Source organism: Ipomoea nil, unplaced genomic scaffold (genome assembly GCF_001879475.1).
Source record: "Ipomoea nil cultivar Tokyo-kokei standard unplaced genomic scaffold, Asagao_1.1 scaffold1407, whole genome shotgun sequence".
NCBI lineage: Eukaryota > Viridiplantae > Streptophyta > Magnoliopsida > Solanales > Convolvulaceae > Ipomoea > Ipomoea nil.
The window spans coordinates 3089493-3114306 of record NW_017617835.1 but is presented as its reverse complement, the minus strand read 5'-3'; the positions used below and the strand labels follow the sequence as shown (position 1 = coordinate 3114306).

The 24814-nt window shown below is 36.6% G+C and overlaps 2 protein-coding genes and 1 pseudogene across 4 annotated transcripts; 1 reads left to right on the top strand and 2 right to left on the bottom strand.

Annotated features, from left to right (window-relative positions):
• Positions 1 to 916: 916 nt before the first annotated feature.
• LOC109186570 lies at positions 917 to 8026 on the bottom strand. Of its 2 annotated transcripts, XM_019336608.1 has the most exons (6): positions 7876 to 8023; positions 6342 to 6586; positions 6131 to 6221; positions 5105 to 5666; positions 4964 to 5026; positions 917 to 1976 (listed from the first exon to the last, which is right to left on the bottom strand). In XM_019336608.1, the coding sequence occupies exon 6, from the start codon at positions 1950 to 1952 to the stop codon at positions 1158 to 1160; it is 795 nt and encodes a 264-aa protein (XP_019192153.1). In that variant the 5' UTR covers positions 1953 to 1976; positions 4964 to 5026; positions 5105 to 5666; positions 6131 to 6221; positions 6342 to 6586; positions 7876 to 8023; the 3' UTR covers positions 917 to 1157. The 2 variants fall into 2 exon arrangements, with proteins under 2 accessions (XP_019192153.1, XP_019192152.1); XM_019336607.1 differs by having other exon boundaries at positions 4964 to 5666; positions 6086 to 6221; positions 7876 to 8026.
• A 5998-nt stretch (positions 8027 to 14024) lies between these two features.
• On the bottom strand, positions 14025 to 23205 carry LOC109186567. Of its 2 annotated transcripts, XM_019336605.1 has the most exons (17): positions 23096 to 23191; positions 22816 to 22892; positions 22330 to 22385; positions 21586 to 22110; positions 21230 to 21497; positions 20481 to 20779; positions 19441 to 19623; positions 18541 to 19278; positions 18358 to 18452; positions 18196 to 18255; positions 18024 to 18112; positions 17231 to 17824; positions 17079 to 17153; positions 16788 to 16858; positions 16650 to 16707; positions 15187 to 15427; positions 14025 to 15024 (listed from the first exon to the last, which is right to left on the bottom strand). In XM_019336605.1, the coding sequence occupies exons 4-17, from the start codon at positions 21978 to 21980 to the stop codon at positions 14378 to 14380; spliced, it is 3813 nt and encodes a 1270-aa protein (XP_019192150.1). In that variant the 5' UTR covers positions 21981 to 22110; positions 22330 to 22385; positions 22816 to 22892; positions 23096 to 23191; the 3' UTR covers positions 14025 to 14377. The 2 variants fall into 2 exon arrangements, with proteins under 2 accessions (XP_019192150.1, XP_019192149.1); XM_019336604.1 differs by lacking the exon at positions 22330 to 22385 and having other exon boundaries at positions 23096 to 23205.
• A 195-nt stretch (positions 23206 to 23400) lies between these two features.
• Positions 23401 to 24599, top strand: LOC109186240 (annotated as a pseudogene).
• Positions 24600 to 24814: the final 215 nt, after the last annotated feature.

The following is a 24814-nucleotide window of genomic DNA, read 5'->3' as shown; positions in this document are numbered from 1 at the left end:
ACAGATGTGGGGGGTCAAATAATTCCGAAGAGTCTGACAATCTGTATAGAGCTCAATAGATTGCTCTCCACGGTTGCGTAACTAAGAAAGGACCTCTTTACACGCACATGCCTCAGCCATTAGCGGAGAGAAACAATGGGTTAAGGGCGCACTGTACGCTGAGACAAATCGACCGTCCGCCCCCATAAGCACTGCTCCTACTATAGCTGAGTTGTCCACATGACGATAGCCGGCATCGACGTAGCACCTGTTCGGTGCTTGCATTGAACTAAGGTGCGGTGGCAACCCCGGAGTCTGGTGGGTAATGTGGCGCAAGGCTCTCGGCTGTTGCACATTTCCGACGCTGTGGCTGGTAGTAGACGGCAGCAGTGGTTCGGCCACGTTGTGTACCGTTATTTTTCTATTTATTTAATTTCAAACAAAACTATGTACTCCTAATTTTTATTTTACATAAAACAATTGTTATACACTTATACCATGCACCACGGTGCACATAGCACTGTGCGCCTCCCAAAATGACATCGTTTAGTTAAGTTGTGTGGGGAGTTGACGCAACAGCGTGTATGTGTATTATGTTATATAATTATGTACATTATGTTATACAATTATGTAATTCTGGTATATAATTATGTATTTTTTTATACAATTATGTACATCGCGATTTTTTTAACAATTAAAAATTTGTGTATTCTGTTATACAATTATGTACATTTTCAAAACATGATTTTTTTTTTTTAACAAGTTAACAACAAACACAAAAAAGCAGAATTCAAAAAAAAAAAATGCAAAACGCAGAATTTCAAAAAAAAATGCAAAATGACGTCGTTTTGTACCAAGACGCACATTGCAATGTGCGTCATGGTGCACAATATAAATTGCCTCACATATATATGGTAATATAGGAAACCAAGGGGTAAAATCATTCTAAGATAAGAATTAGACAACTAGATATGTACATTAAAAATGTACATTGTATTCAAGAAATGTACATTATTTGAGTACTGAAAGTACATTATTTTGTATAATGTATATTCAGTAGACGAATAATGTATTTTTAGTATATTAAAAATGTATTTTTTTTATGGTCCGCACCATAATTTGCCCTACAACACACAATAAGACTAGGAAACTGGAAAGAACAATATGTTTGTGAGGAATCAGGATGGTGGGTGTTGGTATTTGCTCATCCACATGTCCTTCCCATTAACAGTGAACTTTGCAACCTGTGCGCCTTGAAGAATGGAGTTGATGGTTGCAGGAGAGAAGAACACTACATGGGCATGTGCATATAGGGGCTGCTGCATTTGGATGGACTCAATGCAGTTCCCAAACGCCCCAGTGATGAACTCACTTATTTCCCATTCAGAAACAGGAAACCCACTGGAAAACGCAACACACATCGTCCTCATCCTGTCCTCAAATGGTACCTCGTTGCGTTGAGGTCTCGCCACAGATGACTGCCCTCCCAATTGTCCAAATTGATCCACCATCTCGTTTTGCCTTTGCTGCTCACTGTTTCTGTTAGGTGGCGGCATCGCCATCATATCTGTCAACACCTTGGCATATATTTCTTTGAAGATCTTCCCGACCCCACACATTGCTTGCTCCCGGTTTTCATGGATGTACTGCAGGGACAACCCTTTTCCCAACACACGTTGAGTAAGTACAATCTCTCTTGCAGCGGGAGAGAGCAGAAATTGGGTGTCGCCGATGCATTGAAGGCATGTCAAAGCATCTTCAGCAAGTCCACTTATTAAGTTCCTGGGCAAGGACAAAAATGTTTGGGTGACATTGAAACCAGTTTGTTCCAACCAATTCCAAAACACAATTATCCACAGAGACTTCCTGGGGTCATATCCAATCTCAAAAACTAGGATTGAGTAAAGTTTCCTGTCAACATTATATAAAATCCTGAATACCCGCTTTGGATCATTAATTGGCTTAGAATCCATGGCAAATTATGCAGGATGTTACACCTGAGAACCACAAAATTCACACCATTAGGCTTCAATCTCGTAAAAAAAAAAAAAACTAAAAACTTTCTCAAAAAGCAACAGCAGAAAACGAGAAAGTGTCAAACTAATTGATGGCAGATTCTACAATGCAAAAGCACTACATTTGGCAAAGATTCTTAGATTTAGTCATTCAGCATAAGAATAGCAATATTTATAATCAAGAAATAAAAGCAGAAGAACCCTGTGACTAACCAGATGGAGGAAAGGAGGAAAAACAAAAATAAAAAACGGAATGAAAAAATTTAACATGAACTGGAAGCTCACGATTACTTCAAACAGGCCAATACATCAGTAAGATGAAAAAAGGCCAAGTGATAGCGCCATTGTAGTTTTCTCCATCTACCATTTTAGTCACAATGGAGATAGATAGATCACAATCAAACTGATAGGAACAGTGAGTGATATTACATAACTAAAGCATAGAGGAAAGTAAGATATGTTTCAAAAGAAGAGAAACCTGAAGAAAAGACCTCAACGAAAAGGGAATATCATATTGATTTTTTGATGCATCCATCTCCCCTGCAGACCAATATATATAGGAGAGTAGGAGACTAACCTTATTTAATTTGGTAGCAATAAATGTTTCCAGATTCTATTTTTAAAAATGAACGACATAAATGAAGATATCGGCTTGTAATAAATTCTAAAGTTCACCGTCAGAAAACCTTTACGCAAGTGTGAACAAGAGTGAAATTAGTCAAAGCACAGAATCCAAATCTGAAAATTTTATTAGTGTTGACTGTTGCGTGTTGAGAAAGCATCGTCACTTGAAACCAATAGGTTGCAGGTTCAAGTCAGTTGGGGATATGTCTTTAAGAATTCTTGTATTGCATTTACCTTTCTAGTGAGGCCAAAAATAGCTGTCTAGTTTGAACCATATAGTGTGTGTTCTACTGTTTTTGCATTCTAATGACTTGATACATTCAGGTTTAGGGGACATGGTTGTTTAGGAAATTGCTACGGTTTGGAGAAGTCTTATTTTATTAAAATTATATTACATAGTTTAGATATTAAGAAACTACCAAGTAGTTATTTAGCATATTACTTAGTTTAGTTATTTAGAAACTACAAAATAGTCATTTAGCTTATTACATAGTTTAGTTATTTAGAATCTTCTAAATAGTTATTTAGCTTATTACGTAGTTTAATTATTTAGAAACTAATAAATAAATATTTAACGTATTACTCTTATTCTTCAAATTAGTTTAGATGGTTTAGTTATTCGAAAACTACCAAATGATTAACTATTACTCTGTATTAGGAATCCTTGTAATCAGCCAAAAGGGAGTGTATTTTGGAAGAATGGACAACCAGAAATTTAATCCAGAAGGGTCTAAGGGAGTTTTGGGTCTCAAGCAAACCCAACATTTTCTTTTCCTTTTTGTGTTTTCTTGTCCGTGATGTGAGCTCATAACATGACTCCAAAACTGGTTATCTAGCATCCAATCATGAAGTGTGTCTTTTACAGATTACTAAATCTACTTTAAGAAGAAATATATATGGTTAAATTTTGAAAATATGTTCAATTACGCACTTTTGATGGTTCATAAAGAGTTCATATCCAGATATTTAGTTTCATCATTCATGATATGTCTTTAGTCATAACATATTCCATACAAATCAAAGTATTACAATAACAATGTATACGTACATCAAAACAAACTGTGTTACGAATCACTTAATCTACTCTAAGCAGAAATATTAAATATATATGGTTAAATTTTGAATTTATGATCAATTATGCGCTTTTGATGGTTCATAGTGCACATCCAGATATTTAGATTCATGATATGTTTTTAATCATAACCTATTCCATACAAATCAAAGTATCACAATAACAATGTATAAGTACATTGAATAAAACTGTTGCTGCAAACTTTGCAAAATTATGTATTAGTGAATATTCTTTCTACTTAAAGAAACTAATTCATCAACTGATTGCTTGAGTCCCCCTCCCCCAATTCTTCAAATCAAATTGTTTTGATTTGATCCTAGAGCTGGCTTAGTCTCCAAAAGTTCAATTCCCTTACAATAAAATAGGAAACACTACATAGCTAATAAGAGATTTGTTTCCTATTAAGCTCATAGAACTTTAATTAAATGGAGTATAAATTACCATAGCATTAACTAGAAAGTTTTCAACTTTTCACACACCAAGCTCTTATCTTATAAGACTTCACAATTTAAAGTAAATCATTGAGAATGTCTAACTAAATTAGTGCGCTCCCTCACTTGCAACCTGTAGGTAGTGGAGTTGAGTCACCTTGAGAGGTATGACAGGAACAAAAATTGATCAATGATTATTTGGTAGGAGTGAGAGGTGAGGGTGGGAACTTCCAGTAAGCATCAAATTTCATGCACTGATGTCCATGTCAATTTTTTAGAAGAGAGAGGAAAAAAAAAAAGGTGCATATTATGGTTGCTATTAATTAGTATGGTTCAGTTTCCTATTAGGCTCGAGTTCAAACCAAGGTTTGTGTAATTTCAACATATGCTTTTATGGGACTCAGGCCTGGTGTGATTCTCAATTGCTCACAATTAGACTATTGAATTATGATGTGGGAGCCTTTAACGCCATCTCTAACCCCATCAAGTCTATTTAAGCCTAATCCTGAAGTTTGAATACAATGCAAGCGGCAAGCCTGCACTGGGATGATTCTAATCTAGCCAAAGCACATTAAACTCCAAGTGGTTTGCTCCCCTTAATCTTTCTCAAGCAACAATTTTAGCCATCTATTTGAAAATTTTATATATCTTATATTCATAAAAATGAATCTGGAACTTATGCCACCTACTATGTGTAGTGCACTACTTCAATATTCTTTTGTTAGGAATGGTAGTGAAGCAAGGCTTCCGAGTTGCTTATCAGATTCAATGAGTATGTCAAACATTATAAAAACTCAGGCCTTTCAAAGAAGTAAGATGTGAGTGCAATAAATTTATGATACCTTGCATTGGGATGTTACACTGAGAGGTCAAAAAATTCCAGTAGCAGTCACCAGGTCTCTTCCCTGCAAGGAGGAGAACAACTTGGTTTAGCCACCTTTTAACCTTGCATATCAAAGGGCACATTTTCTCAAACATCTTACCTGTATTTATATGTGAGGTATATGTACAAACTTGGGCCTGTTTAACGATCATGGCAAAGAGCATTTGGAGCTCTTGAGGTTCCCACCTCCTTGAACATCTATTGGACTTCATATCATAGGGTGACGAAGAAAATCAAGCTATGGTTATCTTCTCTAGTTCTTTAAGCCAAGAGTTGTCAGCAGCAGCAACACCATGCAGATCAGACAGGGAAGAAAAACCGCCATGAAGTGAACTGTTCAGAATGTGGTAAGGAGGACACATTGTTGGATTTTCGTGGTTGCGGAGGAACAAAGAAACAAGGTCACAATGTAGTAGATTTGAAAGGTTCAGTGTTTTCGTTGTTCTGAGATTGTTGTAGCAAGTGCCAGAGAGCTTCTGGAGTTGGTAGGCTTCTTGTACATGCCTCTACTGATAAAATTACAATTCCTGACAAAGGAATTATTATGAGCAATTTCATTCTTCTGTTTCCTTGCATATGCGCTCTCTGGCTTCACAATGTCTTTCAAGGAGGAACAAGAAGCCGCATCTGATAGACAGGTAGATGATTTGGATTTACATCTCCTGAAAGCAAGGGGAAAGATATTAGCAAATGAAGTAAACAAACAATGTGGTGAAAGCAATTGAAGAGTATACATTGCAATGTTCAATGTTTCTTAACAAAATAAATACAAATTGTGAAAGTGAATTCAATTACAAGTGATGGATACAGATACCAGAAAAAAAAAAAAAAATGAAAGAAACAGAGAAATCAAGGGGCTAAAGGCTGACGGTGCAGGAAAGAGGATGATGTATTTTGAATTTGTGAACACTCTTTCTTGAGTTTCTTCACAACTAAGAACACACTGTTCAAACAGCTCACTCCATACTTGCTAATTATAACTTTGAATTTAACAAATAAGTACCTCTCACAAATAAAGCAGTATTGATAAGTAAGTGAAGTCACTACAGTACACATACAAAGCACAAACCAGAAATAATACCTCCAGTCCAGTCCAGTCCAGATTGACGCAAACACGAAAGCCTACCTCAACTCTGAAGCCATCAAATTGATGTTGTACAGCTCCTCAAAATTAGCTGGTTCTTCTCCACCCGATCCACCTCCCTCCATTCTCAAGACTTGAGAAAATAAAATAGAAAACATGCAATGAAAATGATATTGAACTTGAACTTTCGATACCAAATCGTTTGTACGTAAATTATCGCGGAGATTAGTAGAAGAAAGAAAGAAATTCACACCTTGATATGAGTGGGAATGTGAAGAAGTGATAGGAGTGCAGGCCAGGGGTGTGTTTCAGTGCAATATTCTGCTTCGGAGGAGACGGACTTTGCATTCTCAAATCTCAATACTTCAATTCGGAGATTGGTCCGAAATCTATCTATGTGGCACTGCCGTCTGCCAGGCCCAGATACGCATTTCGCAATCATTAAACCCGTGCACCAGGGCGCAATGTGCGCCTCCCAAACCGATGTTGTTTTGTATTCTGTTATAAAATTTTGTATTTTTAGGTATAAAATTATGTATTTTCTATTATATAATTATATACATTCGAAATATGAGAATTTTTAATTATAAAATTTTGTGTTTTCAGGTATAAAATTCTGTGTTTTTTATTATATAATTATGTACATTCAAAACATGGGAATTTTCAGTTATAAAAATTCTGTGTTTTCAGGTATAAAATTCTGTGTTTTTTATTATACAATTCTGTACATTCGAAACATGATTTTTTATGGGATTAACAGCAAACACGCGAAAAAGATACAAAACGACGTCGTTTATTATGCGTCTTGGTGTACGGTATAATTTGCCAACATTTGGGAAACACCAGGAAATGTATAAATATATAGATATTGTTATAAAACATGATTGATGGACATTATTTTAGGGCTTAATGGCCTAATTTGTAACAGTCAATCTTAATGAATAGATTTGTAACAGCTACCCATTCTTGTGTATATATACTGTACAAATGCTTGAATGAAAGGACACACTGATTTCTTCTAATTCTGGTCATTCTTACTATCACTTCTCTCTACTCTTTTACATTTCCTGTTTTAGTCAATAGATTATATTGCTTACAATACACCGGTTAGGAGCTAACAGGCCAACGGGCACCACAATTACAACACGTTATCAGCACCTCAATACACACCCGGTGAACGGTAATTTTATAAGCTTTTTATGCCCAACTGCATATGTTTATGTTTTTCTAAATATGTGGCTTTTGATGATCTGTTTATATGTTCTCTGGTAGTATATATACAGTTGTGCATATTTTCTTGTGTATTTTGACAAAAAAGAAGGTTCGATCGGCCAATCTCATAGAATATATCTTTTTTTTCTATATGAATCTATCTATATATGATCTGTTTTTTTTACTATGCACTTGTATATCTTTCATAAATTACTGCATTTGTGCATATTTTACTGCATATTTCGAATATACAATCCTGAAGATTGTATCAACTGCATTTTTTCCATTTGTTTCCACTGGGTTAAAGTTTCCCATTCTAAATCTTTTCCATTCATTTTTTTTCCAATTTTGTTTACGAATGGATCAACTGCAATTTTCTTTTCAAATGGAATACAAACAAAAATAAATTTCATTTGTTAAAAAAAAAAAAATTTTGTCGGTATGCTTTCATATGAAACTTAAAATTCAAAATATACACCTTTTTTTTTCGAAAAACACAAATTTTTTTAGAGAGATCAGATGTTCACATTCTGGCCTCGGATTTGTTTTTTTTGAAAATAATACAAAATTGAAACCTGTCTTTCTTGGCCGATCGACCGCCGCTTTTTCCTTTTCTCTCGATCTGCATCATCGAACGGTGGCCGCAGTAGTGGCGATCGGCGGTGGTCTGCGTCGATATGGCGGAGCAGGGCGAACATCTCTTCGAAACAGTTTGCATTAATGGCCATTTTATTTAAGACTATAATAACGCCAGACGCGTTATTATAAATTATCAGGTCTAACTTTGACTAAGGGTTTCTTATCTAGCAGACTAGCAACCTAGATAATGGACCTTCTGATTGGTTCATTTTTTAATGGACCTTCTGTTTTTTTTTCAATGGGCCATCTTTATTCTATTTCGGGTCTATTTGGTTTGTTTAACGTTCTTGGCCTTGCTTAAATTCTGGACCCATTTAATTTAAATTCTGGGCTTAAGTTTCTCAATTTTTGAATTAACCCAATTTCTTAAAATCATCTTCCATCATCTGTTATTTGGTCCTACATTTATTTATTTAAGGTCTTTGGACTAGCCTTAAATCTATGCATGCTCATACACTTTAGTAAATATTTTTTGAAAATTATAGATTATGCCTGCCATCGCAAAACGTGAATTCACCGAGCTTTCCCTGGATGGAAGCAATTATTTGACATGGGCCCTTGACGTTGAGATTTATCTCACATCAACAGAACTACAAGACACAATCATTGAAAATTCCCCGAGCGATGACGCTCAGAAAGCTAAGGCCCTAATTTTCCTCCGCCACCACCTCAACCATGATCTCAAGAATGAGTACCTCACTGAAAAAGACCGACATGCCCTTTGGAAATCCCTTAAAGATCGTTTTGACCAGCAGACATCACTGATCTTGCCACAAGCACAATTCGATTGGTTAAACCTCCGATTCCAGGATTTTAAATCAGTAACCGAATATAACTCAGCTTTACACAAGGTCGTATCTCAGCTCAAGCTATGTGAGCAGGAACTCTCAAATACAGACTTGATAGAAAAAACCTTGTCCACATTTCATGCTAATGATCTTGTACTCCAGCAGCAGTACAGGGCCAAAAACTATTCTAAGCATTCAGAGCTGATTTCTGCGTTACTGGTCGCTGAAAAGCACAACCAATTGTTGATGCGTAACCACAATGCACGCCCAACCGGCGCTGCACCTGCACCTGAAGTGCACCATGTTGCCCAATCAAGCAACAATCGGAGGGGACGGGGTCGAGGGCGAGGAAGAGGCCGCGGTAGGGACCCGAAGCGAGGTGGCAGGAGCGGAGCTAATAACGGTGATTCTCGGACCCAGAATAAGCAACCTGAAGATCAAACTCATCAAGGACAGCAAAATACGTGCTATAAATGTGGATGCAAAGGACACTGGTCCCGCACGTGTCGCACTTCAAAACATTTGGTCGAAGCCTACCAGATGATGATACAGCGAAATAATGACCGGAAGACAAATGAATCCTCTCAAGCTGCATTGCCTGAAGCAAACGCCTTACTCAATTTGAGTGATGACTTATTAGGCGAGGAGCTTAAGGATTATGGAGACCAAGTATGAGTGTCTCATTCTTTTCATACATCATTTTCGTTCTTTTATGCATGCGAGCATATATCTTTCAAAAATAAGATACTCTATTGTTTTTGAATAATCCTTTATCTATGAATTTCAGATAATTCTTTATCTATGAATTTCAAAAATAAGATACTCTATTGTTTGCCGGATACTTGTTGGGGAAATAAAATATTCCATGCTTTAATTCTAAACCTCCGGCACACTGCATATCCTTATTCTCCCTTATACTTGATATACGTGATTTCAAAATCGTACATTTCCCAAAATCTGCAGTATGCAGTTTATTTTACTGTCACACCACCATGGCATATCTCTAGAGGCTATCAAATACACATTGGTTGTATGCCTCTGTCAGTTGTCTGAAAATCTAAAGTCAGAGGATCACTGACTTCATACTTTATGAAGATCGGTTCGCGGCATTAGGGGGAGATATGAGTCAGAATGCCGAGAAATTACACAGAATGAAATGATCTTCATCTTTCAAAATCACGTACTAGTTCATAAAATAATTGCAACTATCTGCCAAAGAGTGAAAAATAAGAATCCAAAAGAACTAGATCTAGTAAAGAATTTTTGTCACTCTCGAAAAATCTTAAGAAGTTATGTACGTCCAGAAGACGAGAAAACTCAGTAAGTTTATAGGTGCACCAAAATAATCACAATACTGAGATGCGGAACAACTAGATGCAAATATCTTTGGGAAATGACTATAATCTAGTTGACTTAGAAATACTATAAAAGCTTTTATATGTGGGAGAAACTTATGAAAATATTAAAGTTGTCGACAACACAATTACCTTTAATTGCTCATATTATATCTGGATCCAGAGTTAGGCACTAGAAGTGCCCTAATTAACTAATGTATAAAAAGAGCAATTAAAGGCATATATATAGCTCAACTTGCTGATAAATGCTCTTTATAACGTATACACCATTAACCCCGTAGGTTACAAAATGGGTATGTGTATGAAAGAGAAACAAGGATAATGGGGTGGTGTAAATATAAAAGCGAGTTCGTAGCTAAATGAATATACTCTCCCAAAATGAATGTCATTAAAGTTCCGCTACATAACTGGCAGAATGATAAAATAGGATATGCAGAATTAAAAGTTCTCAAAAATGTGAAAAATGAAAACCGCAACATGTATCTTTGAGATACAAAGTTTGTTTATATATGAGTAACCAAGTAGGATTTTTTTTGGCTACTTGGATATTGGTTATTTTATTTGATATTCTTGATGACAAATCCTAAATTGGTTATGTTTTGTTTTACCCAAATTAATTATCTAAAAGCTTATGTTATACAAATATTAAATGGGTATAGTTAAGAATATTAAACAAAATATATAGCATCAATATTCAATCCATGTGAGCTCCAGAAGAGTCACTAGATCATTATACATAATGTTAGTTCTAGTAACAATCTCGAAGGATGTACCATATCCCCTATCAAAACAAATATTTTATTTAGAATATTTAAACTTTGAAGATTATTATCTTCAGGGGGAGACTGAAAGTACATTCAACTCAAATTAATCCCATAGATTGGGTTTTAAAAGACTAACAATTGTACCTTTTGCAACATATATATACCATGTACTCTTTTCCTCACTAGGTATTTCTCATTAAGTTTTTCTAGTGTGGTTTTTAACGAAGCATGGGTATGATGCCAATAAGAAAAGTTACAAAATAAATGTTTAAGTAGACAAACCCCAAAATCCTGAAGATTATGCCTTGAAGGCTTATAGTTGTATTCTTTTTCCCTTAACCAAGTTTTTTCCCACAGGGTTTTCTTAAGTTAAGGTTTTTAATAAATCAATCATACAATATATGATTTTATATATCATGTACTCTTTTCTTCAACTAGGTTTTTTTCCCACGTGGTTTTCCTAGTGAAGTTTTTAACGAGGCATGATTATGACAAAATAATGTCCAAGGGGGAGTGTTATAAAACATGATTGATGGACATTATTTTAGGGCTTAATGGCCTAATTTGTAACAGTCAATCTTAATGAATAGATTTGTAACAGCTACCCATTCTTGTGTATATATACTGTACAAATGCTTGAATGAAAGGACACACTGATTTCTTCTAATTCTGGTCATTCTTACTATCACTTCTCTCTACTCTTTTACATTTCCTGTTTTAGTCAATAGATTATATTGCTTACAATACACCGGTTAGGAGCTAACAGGCCAACGGGCACCACAATTACAACAGATATGTTTACATTTTACAAATAAGTTGTATTTTTTGTTTGAGAAAATGGTCAAATAGGCCCCTAAATTTTACCTCAAAGGTTAATTAGGCCCCTAAACTTTAAAACAATGCAATTAAACCATCAAAATGTCAAATTGGGTTAATGAAGTCCAAAAACCGGTAAATGACCAGTTATTACAGGTCATTTCCATTCCGACGACGAATTCCGGCCACCGGCGACAAAATCCGACCATCGTCGTCAAATTCCGGTCGTCTTCCACTAGAGAAGACGACCGGACGGCCGAAACCTGACTACGGTGGCCGAATTTAGCAGTCGTTATATCGTGCACCATTTCTGCAGTTATAACGAAGTGACACTACAGCGTGTCTAAACCGACATTGTCTCACGTATTATTTTTATATTATCAAATGAAACTACAGTTATATCAAAATGATAGTGTAGTTGTGGTGAAATGAAACTACAGTATATATAAAATGAAACTGAATAACATTTCACATATTTGAGTGTATATTGTACAATGAAGCTATAATTATATTGAAATGATCATGTAGTTGTATTTTAATGAAACTATAGTGTATATAAAATAACTTTAAAAAAAAATAGTGTATATAAAATAAAATTAAATAACATTTTCACATATTTGAGTGTATAAATATTGAATGAAACTGTAGTTATATCGAAATAAAACTGTAGTTGTGTTGAACTGAAATTGCAGTGTATACAAAATGAAACTGAAGAACAGAGTTATTTTTTGCGAAAATTCTGTTTCTTTTCATTAAACAAAACGACATGATTGATCATGCACCACGGTGCACGATATAATTTGCTCAAATTTAGTCGCCGGTCGCCGAAATTGAAATGACCTGTAATAACGGGTCAAATTAAAGTGACCTGTAATAATGGGTCATTTACCGATTTTTGAGCTTCATTGACTCAATTTAACATATTTGAAGGTTTAATTACAACTTTTTTTTAAGTTTAGGGACCTAATTGAGTTTTGGGATAAAATTTAAAGGCCTATTTGACCTTTGGGGTAATTACACTTTTGTATGAAAATTTTTTCAGTTAAAGTTTTTTTCAGTTAAAGTTAATTGCATTTTATTAAAAAATTTTAGAGTTTTGACACAGCCCTTCTGAATGGATTGATATATACGGAGTATAATTTTTGTCCTTGAATTATTGGATAATACGGAGTAGTTATTTTCATTTCTAACTATTCCGGTATTGCTATTTTGTCCTTAAACTTTTATCCATGTTGTCCTTTTCATCCCTAAATTTTGGGAATTTATTTTTCATACTTAATTCTTAGTTAATTATTAGACATTTGCACAATAACTATGAACGAAAATAGTAATTACCAAAATAGTAAGGAATGAAGAGAGCAACCTAGATAAAAGTTTTAAAGATGATGAATAAGCACATACAAGAATTAAAGACAAAAAAAAATAACAATTACCCAATAACTCAGAAAGGAAATTGTCCTTCCAAAAAGAAACGTAGAAAACTTTTGTATGCCTGGGGAAGTATCATTTACTGTAGAAAGAATAGGTACAGCAATTTGTTCCCCCAAAAATTATGCAAATTTTCAATCACACTTCTTTCATAGAATACAAGGGAGGGGATTTAGTTTTATAATAATTTACATTTACATAACCCTCAAACTTACCAAGAATCAACACAAGGTAATAATGCAAGATGACTGGAACCACATCAATAAAGCTGAGACATAGAAACTTCCAACTGGTATGGGAACGACATGTTTTCAACCTGAACATAGTGAACAATAACACAACCACTAAAATATGGGGCTATACGAATCCTACAACATATACTGCAAATATTGGGCTATATGAATCCTGCAACATATCTGTATAAAACACAAATTCGGGTTCCACAGATTTTCCACTTGAAACATATCATCATTGTTCAATTAAATAACATATGTACCAAAAGATCACCTCAACAAAGAACTCTGGAATTCTGCAAGGAACCAAAAAATATATAGCATATATCACTTGAGCCAAAAATACAAAGCAGTGGTAGATCAGGGCATGTGCAGGATAAGCCTGAAAAGGTGGCATTCCTCAGTCAGATCCAATTGAATAACTCAAATTTGTGTGTGAACGTCAACAGATTTTAGAGTTAAGAACATGCATTGTAAATCACAAGGTAAGAAAATTTCCCCAGTGCTAAGACATTTTTAAGAAGCATTACAGAACTATTTACCAGATATCAGATGGAGAAGAATACCTGGAGACAGCATAGTCCAACTCCCAACGTAGTAGTCATCCACATGACAAGCCCATTTACAAGTTTTTACGTCCAACCTGTGTCCACATCAACTTATAATACAAATCCCTCAAGAAACAATTACTGACAAGAGGGTTCTGCATGAATGGAGGAGTTATTTTATTGAAAATTAACTTATATACAGAGATGTCCCCTGGCCTGTATTGCTAAAACCAAAATACAGCTTTTTCTAAGACACTATAACTAAGATACTAGCTTTGATGTTGTACAAAAAGATCTTTACAGTCGAAGTCATAAACTTAAGGAACAAACCCACAGGATTTGAAGGGTTCACTCAAAGTGGACTTGCGCACGATTGTTTAAAAGAATGTATACCCCTAATAATGGATGTAACAGTCGCATGACCCACATGTATCTGGGCATTCTCAACAACAACGAGGTTTCTTCTGTGAGCGTATAATGAACAGGAATATACAACAAATGCAACTTCAAACTAGCATATTCAAGTCTGAGAGATCATCCATTGGAATCTCAAGTCCCATGAAATCATGATCTTGTAATCCATCATCATCAAAGTTCAACCAAGATCCTATATCCTGTCCCTGGCCACCAAGATCCTCAGGAACACCTAAAACATCCATTCCGGGTAGTTGTAATCCAGATAAATCAATGGGGTCCTCCAATTCTTCAGAGTTACAGTCATTCTTATCCTTGGGAGTGCCATTTGAGCTAAACTCACTTGCTTTTGCTATTGAAGGCCCTGTTGGCTTGGATTGCTCCGGTATCTTGCCAACTAGACCATTGAGAGAAGTAGAGAGCTGAGTAGTTTTCTGCTTGGGTTTTGCTTTAGGCTTCCTTTCTCCCTTAGCATTGCCCGATGCGGGCCGACCAATTTTAGTAGATCCATTTCTAGATAGCACCTCCCTATTATTTCCTTTTCCTTCCCTATCCCTCTCACTTCTTTTTCCTTTTGCAGTGCTTGAAAGTGAACTCCCTATGCCTGATGTACCAATCTTATTTCCAACATCATCAAGAAACAACTCTCTTCTCTTGACCCTATTCACCTCAAAAGCTACATTACCTTCAGCAAATATTTCCTGGTTTGAGGACGGGCTCTGCTGTTTGCCCAAAGAAGCTGCAAATGAAAAAATTGGAGTTGTTAATAGGAACTATGGGTTAAGCATATTCTCTCTTTCCCCCCCACAGTTTCTCTCACACAAATACACATTCTGCATTGCATACACATGCAAATATGCATAATATGCTCTTGGACTAAAGAATAACAAAGGAAGAATACCTGAAGCTCTAGCTTCTCCAGAACTGCCGGGTTCACCATCAGTAATAGAATCTATTTGTCCATCACCAAGGTGGGATATCCCAGAAAGGAACATGTCCTTAAATAAGGACTCAGTAAAGCAGCTCTTACCAGTCTCCTCAAATTCTTGGTATCTTTCCAATGTTCGCTTAACAAAAGCTATCGCAGCTTGTTTGGCAATTTTCCCACTTTTCATCCCATGTGCATTGCGACCACAACAAGCCTATTAAAAGCAAAGTTCACAATAGTGAAACCATCCCCTACTAAAATGAAGAGTTTTCTAGTGTTTATTTTAGAAACTAGACAACACTTTGGGATGTATTAAAAAGGAAGTTTGGACATCCTCTCTGGTATGGATAGAGTATTTTATCCTCAACAAGCTACCTAACATGTGAGCTACATAGTTTTGAGGGGCTGACCACATTAAATTTTTTTATGACAAGTAGAACATGAGATTTGAGACCAAGACCAAGACCTCTGCCTGCTGTGATACCATTTTGAATGACATAGTCCATCTCAACTAAAAGCCTAAGTCAACAATCAAGATACACATTTATTATGCCAAGGACCTTTTAGATCAGTGGCATAAGTTTGAGGCTCTATATAAGAGGCCTAGGTTCAAATGTTTTACTTAAAAGATTTAACTCATCACAACATAAATATAACAAAAGAAGAATTATTTTTGCTTAAGGGCCTGCAAGCATAAAAGTTTCATCTTGTAAGAGCTGGAAGGAATCTAGAGGATGTTTGGTAAATAGCTTTTTACATGAGTAGTTTGACTAGGGGAGCATTTGACTTTTACCGAACACTGATATTACCCTTTATGCACCTGGCAACCAAACAGTTATTGCCAACAACAAGGTAAGACTAAAAATGCTTAGACATCATAAAGTCTTGAATATAATAATTATACAATTTCAAAAAACGTTCATGTGGTTAATTTTTTAGCAAAATAATTATACATCAGAAACGATACAAGATTGACAAACAGAACATTCAAAACTTGATAGAGGCTTAGATAAACAAATAAAAACTAGAAAGATAAATGCTAGAAATAGAAAAAGTTGAACCCCATGAGATCATTTAGAGATTAAATGAGATTCCAATGGAAGAAACAGTGACATTTTTTTTTATAAACAAACTCCAACTGCATTTACCCTAGATTTGATTATGCATATCCATCCTAAACAATTACTAATAACATCAATTTGAATTTTGATTCATTAATCAGACAACTATTAATAACTACATTATATAAAAACCCTCAGAAAAATATACTTCCTCCATCCCATTTTTGTAAGGGGTAATCGTGTTGGTGTTTAAATTAGGAAAGTGGACATTATTTTGGAACGAACCAAAAAGGGATGTAGAAAAAATTAAGTGGCATGGAGGGAGTATATTCATTAAATTTCAGATAATGGAGGATAGAGAACATTCAATATTACCATATATTTCTTATAAGCCATCTCTACGAGTTTGTCAAGAGCAAGCTGTTCAAAGTCCCTATAACATATGAAAAAACTTGATTAAGCAAAGATCATGCAGAGATAATACAACAGATCATAAAGCATGCATATCCTTACTTCTCTTGACACACTCTTGTCTTATCAGCATAGTTCAGCAGTTTGTGCAGCATACCATTCTTTTCAGAAACCTATAAATTAAAAATCAAAGATATAGTAAATAATTGCAACCAACAAATTTTTCGAAGTGTAGTATCCAAGGAATTTTGTGCATTTCCATTCCTAATTCAGATATTAGTCATGCCTTAAAATTTGACAGAAATAAAGAAATTAGAGAGGAAGGGAGGGTGGGGGAGGGGTGGTGGAATTATTATGTCAGCCATATCTAATACATTAACTAACAGATCATACCAGTTCCTGGTGCTTCTGGTCTAATCTACTGATGTCTCCACTAATTTCTTCGCCCCCAGCCTGTGTCATGCCAGTCTGCATCGAGAAAAACTATCAAGTAATACAAGGGCAGAGTATAGAGTATAATACTGACAAGGTGAGTCAAAACCTACATCTGGTTCTGGGTAGATTCCGATATATTGGATCTCCAGGAGAAGTCTCTCATTTATTGACATTTTATTATACTGATAATCAGTACAAAGAACATCAGACATCATTGCTTTGTCTGGCAGTAGGCCATTTTGGGAATGATTATAGTCTGATAAGAACTGGGTCTCTGTAACAGGCGTGATTTTGCTATCCAGACTATGGTCTGTCTCGTCAAATGAATTTCCATTAGCATTTTTCCTATAGCCATTAGAAGCAGGGTGTCTTGAATCACTGCTGTACAGAGTTCTTGTATGGAACATATCCAATTCTGAATCCATGTCTAGATCAAATGTAGGCTGGTAAACATTGAACTTGGGATCTTCAGTTCCAGTGTAAGATAATTCTTCACCTGCTTCTTCAGGGATTAGAGCCGCCATCAGTCTCTGATAAAGGGAGACCTCAGCAGACTTCATTTTTCCTGAAGCTCCATGTTCTGCACTAAATTCAGCAGTCCTTGATTCACCCCCATCTCCCTCAAAACCATTTGGAAACATATTCAACTTGCCTGCCTCAGTTGTTACTGGGGCTGCTGTTCCCACGGCATTTCTACCATTTATCTGGAGAAAGACACCAAATGAAGAATAATTTACATCAAATAATTCAGAAAGGAGCAGGGATTGGAATATTAAAACTCAAAACTCCAAAAATTAGTTAAATGCCTTCTCCTATAGAATCTGTCTTGTTAGGAAACAACAAAGTATAACTACTGCATGCATGGTGTAAACAATATTCTTAGGCAATAGAACATGCAATTACCTGTTGATTCAAAAAGGCAATATCTATGTCTGATATAAAACGAAAGAGTGACTCCATCCGCTTCCAGAATGGGCTGGAAAGTGCTTGAGCTGCAACATGTTAAATCAGTAGGTCAATAAGTATAAGACGGTTTGACATGGAATCTAAAACAAAAGTCTCAGTAATAAATTACCAGTGTTGGTAACATCATTTGCAGCAGCCAATAACTCTTCTTGTCCATCATCAGAACCAACTATGGAAAGGGAAAAAAAAGAGTAAATAATAACAAAGTGACTACTGTCCTGTATTCGCAAATGCTCCTTGGTTATTAAGTCCAACTATATGCTACAATTACCTAGGAAATCCGCTGCAGCATTAATTGTTGATTGCTTCTGACGTTTATAAGCCTTGCGATCAGAGAGCTTCCTTGTGGGAGGACGACCTGGTTTGCTGCATGAGAAGTCCCATAAAATTGTCAACGATAACACGAACAAGTACTAAGAACCAAAATTATAGAGCAGTAAAAAAAAGTCCCAACCTCTCAGTTTTATCAAAACTATGTCTAGAGCTTCTTAGTTGTTTTGCTGTCCCGACATTCCCAAGCTTTTCTACAGTTAAAGGCATGAGGGACCCACTGGAAGTAAAACTGCGACTGGACCTCCCTTGCCTACGTACACCATCACCATGCTCATCCCCACCTATCAACTTATTTTTTCTTGGTGGTAGCAGTAGATTTGACATCTTTTGGACATTCAACCCAGCTTTTCCATCCACCTCATCAGACCTCTTGCTCTTATCTTTGGACTTGGTTTCAGCAACACCTGACTCCTCACTTTCAGACGCAGCTGAGAAGTTGTCACTTTTTAATTTAAGCTGCTGAGGAGAAGAGCCAGACAATCGCCTTTCATTACCAGCCACCTCAGCTGAATTATCAGGGGCAGGAGTTTCACCATTATTGGAAACAATAGGAAAATTAGTTCTTCTCGCTGTTCGAGAGCTTTTCTGCGGCCTCTGGCTGGCCCACTGACCAACAGGTGGTGATGAAGACCTTGCTGAAGCTGTGCGTTTACGATTACCAGCTGCAGAAGTCAAGGGAAGTTTGTTTGTACAATGAGAAACTTCCCAATCATTAGCAGCTGCAGCACGTTGAACCAATGGAGCCAATTTAGGTGCAACACCTGCACCTGATCGTGGTGCCCGAGCAGTTCCATTCAACTTTGAGCTAGAGGTAGGGCTACCTGAGCTTAGATCTTCTCGAGCAGTTGTCTTGCTTGTGCTGGATGAAAAGAACACCACCATGTAATTAAAAATCACAGAGAATCATAAACAAAGGAAATAACTACATTAAATAAAGCACCCCAAAGAACATTATTAAATTAGAGAACATTTTCCAATTAAAATCAATTGAAGTAAATGGAATAATCAATTATTCCCATACTTGTTGACAGCTCTAACATTTAGCTTTTCTTTCTCTGAACCAATAGGGCGATCTCTTCTATCATGGAGAAGAAGACCATTATCCTGTTCAGCCTTGGAAAATGAAGAACGCACAGCAATGGAAGCTTGTGGCGAGGTAGCATCAGCTTTCCCCAGTCCAATGCCTCCTGTATTAGTTCCATGCCTACATTCAGATAATAAGAGAACATATAAATTAAAAGAAGATTAAACTGAAAAGTATAATTCTATTGTACCACCAAAACTTTTGTAAATAACCTTTTGTTCATAAGGACTCAGATTCATTCCCCGCCCCCACATGTTCAGACTAGTGGCAATTCTCAAGCTTACATTTTACTATTCTATCTACAAATGACAAATGATCATCTCTTTTAAAGTGAACAGCTCTGGGGTTCAAAGAATAGAGATCCTACAATGAGTTGATTGCATTTCAAATTAAGTTCAAACCACCAAAGAGAGAAAATAATAATTAAAATGATGAAATGAAGGAAGCAACTTTATATTAACAATTAATGTAAAGCAAAAACCTATGCAGTATCACACCCAACAAAGTCACAAACTGAAAACACACTTTTCTGTGAATCCGCCAATTTTATGAGCTCCTCATCATGCCGTGGCTAAGCAATAGAGCACAAGAATCCAAGTTGAAACATCCATACAATATAAGAAATCTGATGGTCATATTTTTCTTTTCTCCATTCCATTACACTTATATACTTTGGGATCTGAAAGGATTGGTAAATAGGTGTGACATTTTTACTTCTCATACTGATTCATGCAGCATAGCTAAATCAAATTGACATGTCCAAAGCTACAATAGCAGATAAACCCTGCCTTCTCTATTCTCCTGTAAGAATCTTTCTGAGGTAACTATATGAACCAGAAAATTTAGGAACTAGAAGCAGAGAGAAATTTGTGTACTCATCAACCAAATAGAAAAAGAAGAAGAAGCAACAATATCAAGAATTCAACTGATGCATTCAAGCCAAGGGAATCCATAGGTTACATGAGTTGCAATTTTACCTGAAGCTGTGGCTTTCACTCAATCTTGAACGAGCATCAGCAAGAAGTCGTGGCTGCATTCCTTGCTTGGGTTCCCGGTAGCCATCAATTGGTTTAGTTGCAGCAGAATTCAAGGATGCATCTGGCTTTATTCCAGAGCGCTTTTTCTTCATCCTTGATTTCTCCCAACCTTCCATGGGAATAGATGTTGGGGTTCTATCTTCACCCTGAACAGTGTTACTGTTGGGAAGCCTCAATAAGTCCCTATCCCTATCAAGATTCCCCGAAGGCCTTGCAGGAGTGTTTGGGCGTACATCGGTCTACATTGACAAAATATATCAGTCCTTTCAAGAAAAAGATTGAAATTGGTTTAAAGCATACCATCATGAATTCATGATGAAAGAAGAGGTATCAATAAGTGGAAGATGGACACCATCTAAAATAATTACACTTGAAATGACTATGAACAAAAAGCAGAAATCTAAAATTTTAGCACAAAAAGGAGATTCAATATTGATGCTAGAGTACATATGTTCTATAGCCACTCACCATTTATTGGAGACCATTTACAGCAAATTTTCCCAAGGCCAGGCAAACAGCAAATAAGGAAGAAAAGGAGAAAATAAAATTTTGATCAAAACAAATCAGCTAAAATAGGTCACATATCGAGTCTTGCCCAAGAAATATGACATCCAACAAAAGGTGAAACAAGACATGACAAAATCTTTTTTAAAAAATCAAATATCAAGTGTACAGAGACTTGGATCTACCATAGAGGTTCTGGTACGTTTGCTTGGAATGGCAGTTTTGGCCCTTTCATCTGACTTTTGCTGCTCTACTTCAAAGCCACCCATATTGCTATGGCTTTGAGTCCCCATCTTACTAATGCCTGTCCCAGAAGCTAACCTTTCAGTTGAAAACAAGGCACTGTTTCTGTCATTAGATAAGACATCTGAACGGGATCTTTTCCTTGATGGAACATTTGGGAAACATTTCTGGAACACAGATGAAGATTCGTAGAATATCTTCCCACGTTCCCTGATATATTGTACATAGTATAAAATATCACAATTGAACTCCATGCAGTAAAGAAAAAACCAAGAGAAAAAGGCATTCAGGAAACTACCTAGCCTTACTGCAGCTTTCTCGAAGACCTAACTTTAGCCGTCTAACATCCTCGGGTGAGGAAGAAGATAATGTTTTGCCTTTTGAAGACACAGACGGAGAATCATCCAGGGGTACACCAAGAGCTAGACTCGTAAGTCGCTTAAAATCTATTTGTCTCAGTTTGTGTTCAGTTACCATTGCTTTTGGATCAATACGTAAACATTGAAAGAATTTGACAACATCTCCCTGTGTTGCACCTGAACTACTTCTTGTCATGTTTGGAAGAGAAGATAAGATTGGATTCTCCATGTTTCTGTCAAGTGAAGTGGCTCCATAGGATCCACGCTGTGCAGATCCATACAATGGCCTATCTGGACTACTGGAAGTGAGATCATACTTATTAGATGCAGACATTGCATCAGTTCCCGAATGCTTTCCTTGTTATACACCCCGTTAGCACAGTTTTGCATGGCAATGCTGTTCAACAACTGTGCATGAATACCAAGCACATACCCGTGACAATAAAATTAGGGTTACAATGTTCCTGCAAAACAAAGATTCCAGCAAAATATGAGCCCCATTCAGAATAAGTTGTCAAATGCAATTTAGTGGAGTATTTATGAAGTGCAATCATATATCTAAGTACAAATTATTTAAGGCTAATGATCTAATCCCAAAGAGTATAGGGACTTGACAAGCATTATAAATGTGGGAGCTGCTGCCTATAAAATTGATGAGTTAAGAAGCTAACAAAATATTTGACCTGTCAGCTTTTACCAATCCCACTGATGAGCTACTCAGCTACCAGCTACAAGACTACTGCATATTGAATGAAGGTGAAAACTATAATTGATTGCTAAAAACATGGGTTTCCCATAGCAGCACCCAATTGGTAGTTGGATTCAATATTTCCAAAATCAATTTAAGCTTTTCTTTAGCAAACATTCATCAAATGCCAAACATGAAACAAATCCTCAAAATAGATCAAAATTCAACCTTAATTCTTGCACTAAAGCTATTCAAATAGCACTAATCAAGATATCCACTCATTATCTATACAGTTCTTCTCTAACAAAATATGAAACCAGCATCCCGGATTCCATTCATTCGAAATGCTGGAATTGGAGCCCCACAAATTTCACACTCCAACAATCTAGCTTGACCAAATGAAAATAACATCATAGTCAAAATTTATGAAATGAAATTAAAATAAATTAATAATTAATTAATAATAATAAAATAATAATACCTGGTAACTTTTCACTGTATATACACTCTAAAGCCTGAAGAACCCGCGTGATCTGTACAGCCTCTGATGTCAAAATTCTGAAATGATAAACAAAACACAATCACAATTGAGATTAGTTGAGGGTTCAATTAGGGTTTTGACGAGCTCGAAATTTAATTAGCCCCAAAAAAATAATTATTGGATAAATTCAAAAACACAGAATATTACTTTATAGATGTGCATATACAAATCGTCTATGCATGAAATGCATAGATTTTAATATAGAGAGAGAAATACGTACACGGACGTCGAAGGAGTCGTTGATCGGTGGAAGAAGGTCGTCGTGCTCGTGGAGAGTCGATCGAGAAATATACGTTGGATCTTTTCTTTTTTCAGTCTTTGAGTCTCTTTGCTCGTTGGATTTTTCGGCCCGGTTTTAATTCGGTTTTTGGGCCTTGAAATGACCCGCTTGTGGACCAAATTGCCACATTGTTACTGGCGGAAGCGGACCGCCCAACCAGGATTTTAGGTACCCGAATTTTTGGGTGTCCTAAAAATCTATAAGGTAACCCAATATTTTGTGTTTGGAGGCGTACACTTGCATTTATGGGGTCAATCCTCCCAAATGATTTCTTAGAAATGATTTTTTTTTGAGAAGATATGTCATCTTTCTAATCTACGTTTATTTTTGCTTTTTAAATAAGTGTTATGCTAATGAATTCTATTAAATACCACCTATGGTCCCTCGAGTTTGGTGACATCGCCATCAATGGTCCCTAACTTCCGTAATTAACATCCGTCATCCTCCGAGTTGTGAAAAGTTACCTTCTAGCGTCCTTCCGTTACTTCCTCCTGTCTCAGCCGTCAAAATGGAGGGTAATATTGTCATTTGACTTATACGAAAAGAGTTAATACCAGCCAAGGTCCTTGGAGTTTGGTGGTTTGGCCATCTTTAGTCCCAAGTTTGGGTGCTCAAGGATGGAATTGGATATCTTAGCAAGATTCTGTTGTCAAACCAAGGTCCCTCGAGTTTAGGCACGACCTCTCAAATCGACCACCTACGCCTCTTCATTTCCTCCGCGACTATGTTTCCCCCCAAGCCATGCCTCATCTCCTCCGCCATCAACCACTGCCCGGCCACCACTCTCTGGCACTCTACCCAGTACCTCCTGACTCCTCTCCTCTTCCATCGTTTCCCTCCACCTTACCCCAACCGTCTGAGCTGACTCCGTTACCTCCCTTCCTACCTCCCCTTCTTCCCTCTGCTTCGCCTCAGCACATGTCGAGCAGCTCTATTTCCCTGACGCTCTGTCAAGGGTTCTCCAATCCGACAACAGTTCCACCATCGCTTACCTGCAGCAACAGAATGATTGCTTCCGTTCGGAGTATGATGCTCTCAGTTTGGACTGTGAGCCCCATTTTTCCTGAGCATCCGAGGCCTTAGGATGCCTTCCTGATGCCGTGAACCTCTGGATTGGGAATGATTTGTCGGAGACATCGTTCCATAAAGATCATTATGAAAATCTATACGCCGTGATCACTGGAGAGAAGCATTTTCTGCTTCTTCCTCCCACGAATTTCCACAGGATGTATATTAGAGAGTATCCGGCTGCTCAATACCACTATTCCCAGGTTTAAATTTCTTCTCTCATTTCATATCATAAAAATTTTGTGTGTGAATATATATGAATTCTGCTAATATGTAGGCAATGGCGTTGAGAGAAATTGAAGAGGAGAATACTATACATTTGTAAATTTTCTTTAATATTGTATAGGAGAAGAGGGAGTTCGAGTTGGAAGTTGAGAAACCACCAACTTTCTTTAATATTGTTTGGCCAAGTTTGGGACTAAAGATGGCCAAACCACTAAACTCGAGGGACCTTGGCTGGTATTAACTCTTTTTGTATAAGTCAAATGACAATATTACCCTCCATTTTGACGTCTAAGATGGAAGGAAGTAACGGAAGGACGCTAGAAGGTAACTTTTCACAACTCGAAGGATGACGGATGGTAATTACGG

Excerpts from the sequence above, each read along its gene's own strand:
- LOC109186570 (XM_019336607.1), bottom strand. The coding sequence starts at position 1,952 with ATGGATTCTAAGCCAATTAATGATCCAAAGCGGGTATTCAGGATTTTA.
- LOC109186567 (XM_019336604.1), bottom strand. The coding sequence starts at position 21,980 with ATGTCTGCATCTAATAAGTATGATCTCACTTCCAGTAGTCCAGATAGG. Across the intron at positions 17,825-18,023 it reads TTGCCTTTTTGAATCAACAG|ATAAATGGTAGAAATGCCGT; the intron begins GTAATTGCATGT and ends GTCTTTCTCCAG. Across the intron at positions 16,859-17,078 it reads ACCAGAAGCACCAGGAACTG|GTTTCTGAAAAGAATGGTAT; the intron begins GTATGATCTGTT and ends TTTAATTTATAG.